Source organism: Fusarium phalaenopsidis (genome assembly GCF_050370095.1).
Source record: "Fusarium phalaenopsidis strain FUZ10S chromosome Unknown contig_32330, whole genome shotgun sequence".
In the NCBI taxonomy this organism is placed as follows: domain Eukaryota; kingdom Fungi; phylum Ascomycota; class Sordariomycetes; order Hypocreales; family Nectriaceae; genus Fusarium; species Fusarium phalaenopsidis.
This window is the reverse complement of record NW_028145392.1, coordinates 274,466-280,061: the sequence shown is the minus strand read 5'-3', so window position 1 is coordinate 280,061 and position 5,596 is coordinate 274,466. Positions and strand designations below refer to the sequence as shown.

At 50.5% G+C, this 5,596-nt stretch overlaps 1 protein-coding gene across 1 annotated transcript; it reads right to left on the bottom strand.

Annotated features, from left to right (window-relative positions):
• Nucleotides 1-2,529: 2,529 nt before the first annotated feature.
• LRP88_13014 (uncharacterized protein) lies at nucleotides 2,530-3,738 on the bottom strand (the record flags this gene model as incomplete). The annotated part of the gene is made up of 2 exons (XM_083249398.1): nucleotides 2,530-2,535; nucleotides 2,731-3,738. 2 exons carry the CDS (start codon nucleotides 3,736-3,738, stop codon nucleotides 2,530-2,532), a joined length of 1,014 nt encoding a protein of 337 aa, XP_083094883.1.
• Between the last annotated feature and the right edge of the window lie 1,858 nt (nucleotides 3,739-5,596).

Genomic DNA, 5,596 nt, shown 5'->3' with positions numbered 1-5,596 from the left:
CGAGGAGCTATTTAGGAAATACTGGAAGCGAACAACTGGCGACTGGGAGTCGAAGCAGGAACCCCTGTGCCCTAACCATATTATGGATATGTTGCAAGGTATTGGCAGGTTCGAGCTCTGGGGAGATACGACCGAAGTAATGATGATTAGAAAACACCTAGATCATGTCTTCTTGGCTCTAGCAACGGACCTAGGAAAGCGCTATAGGATGGTTGAAGGTGCAAGTCTCTATGGAGTATTGCAGGAAAGCTGAGATAATAGCTCGTGGGGTATATTATACCTCAATTTCAATGATATTTCTACTCAAGTCCACCCCCAGGCCCACATAGATCCACGGCACTCTACCTTGAGTCCATCGCCGTCAAGTCCATCCAGTAAAGTGTTGTTTTGCTGATCCCTAAGGCTCGTCATTGCTAACCAGTCAATTAATTAAGCCTCGCAGGACGCTTAGATAGTCAATTCTAGGGGGTAAAGGTAAGAGGGATAATAGTAATAAAGGCTTAAGGACTATGATGGGCACGCATAGACACTTACCCCCAGGTTTGAAGGGATTCCAAGACCAGCAGGATGCAAGGTCTCTAGAGTCGTGCCGGATGCTGTGTTGGTTGTATAGAATTCATTTAAGCGGCGATGTTCTTCGCCGAATTTAGTAGCCAAAACCGCGACACTCAGACTTATTGTATTATCTCAGTGTCGCGGTTTTCTGTTCAGGGCCTAGCGCATACCGCCGCTTTTAAATCCCACCTAGGCTCTGCTATAGCCGATTTATCCGTCAGCTTTTTACACTGAAGCCATTGGCAGTAGGAATATTGTCATACTGCAACTCCGGGACTTCCAGCCAACCAATTATGCTCACCATACTCAGCATCTCTCAGTATAGTGCACGTGATTACGCGTTTATATATTACCCCTCCTCGCGTTGCGTGACAATTCGCGACTCTCACCTTACAACAAGGCCAAAACCCATCTAAGCCTCCCCTCCTTACCCTTATACCCTCAAGTCTACTATAAAGTACGGCAATATCCCTCCCTCAAGAGTTTCAGCAATGGATAAACTTGCATTTCTTTCCGAACCTGACCCGTGTGAGAGTGAGGAGCGCTTTAGCCCGTACCAGAAAGCGCTCATCCGGAGGGTTGTTGACGAGAAATCTTCTCGCGATGAAGCTCAGGTTATTCTCAGAGGACACTTCCCAGACATGTCTGGCAAGTGTGAGGCATTCTTAAAAAGCAAGGAACCGCCGCCTGCTCTGCCGCATGTGCCGGCCTTTGAGCTTCGCCCTTGGCGCCTGCCCATTCGAGTACAGGACTGGTTTGCGGAGGCCTTGCCATTCATCAACGGTACGGGTGAGGGTCGGCCCTCCTCGCTCGTCCTTATTGGACCGCCCGGATGTGGGAAGACTACGTTGGCTCTGACATTCGGCCGCCCGGCTTTCATGGTAAATCGTTGGGACGTGGATGAGGTGCGGAGGCCCGGCATCACTCACGTCGTGCTGAAGAACGTCAGCTTGCAAAATCTGTCATGCAAGCGGCATCTGGCTGGCTGTCAAATGCAGCTTTTCGTCGAGGAACAAGATGGAAGAAGCATAACCATACCTTTCGGACGTCCAGTCATTTGGGTATGCAACCCAGACATGAGCCCTCTCAATGATCCAGAGGTAGGACCGTATATGCGCGATCCTGCCTCTGGCACCGTCATCGTGGATGTCACGGATAAGTTATATGGATGACTATTAGGTCTGGGGGTTTGGAGGTTGTTGCGCTGGCTTTTTCTATTAATGCCCGGTCTTGGTATATTCTTTGTCGTACTAGCTATTATATATATCTTTGCCAGACTTGCATAAAAGCCCTAGTTCTTATTCCCTATAGTCTCTATTATTACTAGCTACCCTTTAAATAGCCATATAGAGTTCTTATTATATAATAAAGAATATAAAGCGATAATAATTAAGAACCTAGATTATATGTTTTACCGTAGAGCAGAGAATAAGGAAGAAGCAGGTTTGCTTGAAATATCCTTCCAGAAGGGGAAAAAAACAGTTCATCAAGCTTATTGCAATTCAGGATTAATTATAATATTACTCATTGCAACCCGTAAGTTCGTCTAAGGCCTCATGTATCGTACTTATTTATAGAATGGCGCTGATTGATAAGATTGAGAGTCCAGACAGCACGCACAGGTAAAGCCACTCTAGCCGTTTTATCGCCGCTAACTAAGCCTATATGGTATAAATTAGCCCTTCTCTGAGCCAGGACTTGCCCTCTGGTTCATTCAAAGGTAGCTAGATATCGCCTGGGAGGTAGTTATATATGGTTATTATGAGAACTGAGGGTTTTCTTTTAGTTTCTAGTTATTTTTAGGTATTATTCTTCTTCTTAAGGCAATAACTAGTTAGGCCTTAGATACCTTTTGATTACTAGAGCGCTAGGATAGGAGAATAATAGATCTATAAATTATTTCCCCTCTACCACCCTGATTAGGTAGTGCCTAGTTTACGCCTAATAATCATAAGCCATAGACTACTTATCCTCTTATACCTACCCCATCGCATTAGCCAACATTCGCAACCTATATATCGCCGTCCTCTGCTTCCCCCCAAGATACTTCTTCGTCTGTTCGGCTATGTGTGCCACCACGGACCGCCACGCATCCGTCGAATACACCGGCCCGCCATCACCGGGTGGTCCATCTGGCCTAGAACCCCCCTCGTCGTTGATCCATTCGATACTCACCATATTCAGCCTGCTCTGCACCTCCATCATCCACCCTGATTCTTCCGGCCAGGTCGAGAAGGCATCGTCGAGCACAATGACCTTGCTGTAGTGCACTATCGCTCGCAGCCGTTCCCCGAGGTCGATATCCATCGGCATCGGGTTCTTGTGGAACCGCCCTCGGCTGATAAAGTCCCTATCGCCATCATCCCCCGACACCGCCGATCGGGCGAGGACCGCAATCCACCACACGAGCGGGTTGTTCCGCGGCGTCGACTTAGGCTTCCTCAACGCCTTCATAAGCAGCAGCTGGATCGGTGCCCAGACGCCCTCGAACCCTCCCTTCTCCCGCCTCCGCGCTATCGCCTTGAGATCCACCTGCCAGACCTCTTGCTCGATATCTAGGATGTCGTCGATCTGGCTCTCCGTCAACCGCATACCCATCTCCTCCAACGTGCCCTCGTCTTGCGAATGAGCGATGAACCCCACCAGGCTCGTCCAGATGGACTGGTATCGTCGTCGCCGACTGAGGTCGCAGACGGCCGCGAGGCTCTCAAACGCACCTCGACCCTCATCTTCCCCGCTCTCATCCATGCTGTTCAATGCGGCCCGCGCCGCCCGTGGCCATCGCTCCGTCATGGCCTCTATCCCGTCCAGCCCGTTCCAGAAGGCCGACTGGATGATCATGCGCCTCTGACGATCCTGGACAAACCTGCGTCTCTGCTCTCTCGCATCCTCGCCGCCACTCCTGAACTGCACAACCTTGCGGTTCGGTGCCAGCGCTGCATCCGGCGTGGGGCTCGTCGCCGATAGGTATCCGATCCAGTTTCTCTTGATCCTTTCCCAGACTTCATCGTCCTCTGCCTCCCCTGGGCGGAGGAAGTTCATCTCCTGGAGCCATCCTTCGCAGGCTGCGCGGTCTGTATCTGATAGCCGTGCCATGCGGTGCGGAACCTCGTTGTGCTCTGTTGGTAGATCTGGCTGCGTGGACCGCTCGAGCGCGATCGTGTAGAGTTCTGTAGCTGTCATAACTAGTAATGCCGGATGTATGCGTTGGCCGTGAGTGTAATTCTGCTATAGTTTGCTAAGAGTTGAGGTAACTGGTATTTGCCGTGAAAAAAGAAGATTTATTCAGAACTATTGAGAACCCTGCTCTCTCCCTCTGACTACTGCAGGTTATGGTTCCATATCACGTGACCCTTGAGATTATGCTACCTACCCTGCTGCTGCTACTTATCCTCAAGCTTGGTTGTTGTTGGATTGAGGATATGCAACGTGACTACAACGAACAGCCGCCCTGCTCCCATAGGCGCCTAGGCCTCTCCTACAACCCCGCACCTCTCCGGTATCTCTCTAATAGCCTGATAAAACAAGAAATGGAGAGAGTTTCATCTCCCCCCTTCCATCCACCCCCCAAACTATGTCAATTACGGTCACGGTCATTATCGCCTATCCCGAATAATCGAAGAACACCGAGCTACCCAAGCCTCATCGTCGCTTCCAAATACCAAGGAGATGAACTTTTCCGCATTCTTCATTGCAGAAATCAATCTCTTGCGGTCCTCGTAAAGCTCCTCTTCCGGTCTGAGCTTCGACTCCGTCGTCCGTGGCGTTCGACGGTTACCCGACACGTCTATCCATCCAAGCTTCTGCAATCCGCGATTATTAAACCCTCTATTCTCTGCATTTCCACAAAGACATCAGCTATTTATATCCCAGGAAGAGAGATAACAAGACAGAGAGAGACAGAGAGAGACAGAGATAGAGAAGGGAGAGGGAGGGGGAAGTGACGCAGAAACGATCAGCCTCATAACATTCAAGTGCATCCGTGGATCGGACTCACCAAGTTTTCGCGTCATCTTAGCGACTGGTAACACACCCTTGTCGTTTTCTTCCCACGGAAATGCTTCACTCCGTATAAACCAGAGCATCCGCGTAACCATTGCCGCTGCCAGCATGTCTGAGTCCTTCTTTTTCTTAGTCGGACGAAACTCAGCTTCCCCCTCTCCAATCTGCGGTGTCACCGTGCAGGCCGCGAATGTCAGCGCCAGCATAAGCATTAGATCACAGAGCGGATCGCCTAGGCAGTCTACCAAACAGCTGTAAGCCAGAGTCAAGTGTCGGACTGCACTCAAATCTGTCTTGGTGTAGTACCCCTCCAGCTTAGCGAATCCCTCCTGGACGACCTTAGGGACCTTTTTGAAAGGGACTTCGGAACCTAGATCAATCCTCCTTTTTCTACTCCGTTTGAGTGCATGTTCCTCTGCCGTCAGCCGCAGCTCCGCTTCCTTCGCCGCACGCTTGAGACTACCCGGCGGGCCAGTCGGAAGCATCATCATCTTCTGCGATCTTTTGTACCGGTGAATCCTGTCTAGTAGGACAACACGTCGCGACGTGAGCCGCTTACAGTGACAACCCGGGACCCAGTCTATGCCGGCTTCCGCCATCTGCTTGGCGATTCCATCGATCCACTCCTGCGCCGTCACATCCGCCTTACTTGTGCTGCGGATAGCCTCACGAAGCATGGATGGCCATGTGGCATTCTTAGATGCTACAGCTTGCCAGGTAGTTTTATCATCCCTAAGACACGCGTTGTATATTTCCTCCGCGAAGTCGCATCGTGCCTTGTTCGATGTAGAAGGGGCGGGCAATGGTACTGGAGCATCACCGGTCGATCCGTCGGGAAACAGCTTCTCGAGCTGTCTTCATTAGGCGTTAGCTTACAATAGCACCGAATGGAATCAGACCAATTTTTAACTCACTCACTACTAAAGGGTTCCTCGCTCAGCTCCCAGGCTTCCAAAATCGTGCTGAAACGCTGGGATCGGTGAAGGTGTTCCGTTGGGTCCCTGCCGCTACGAGCTCCTTGGTTAAGCTGAATTCGAAG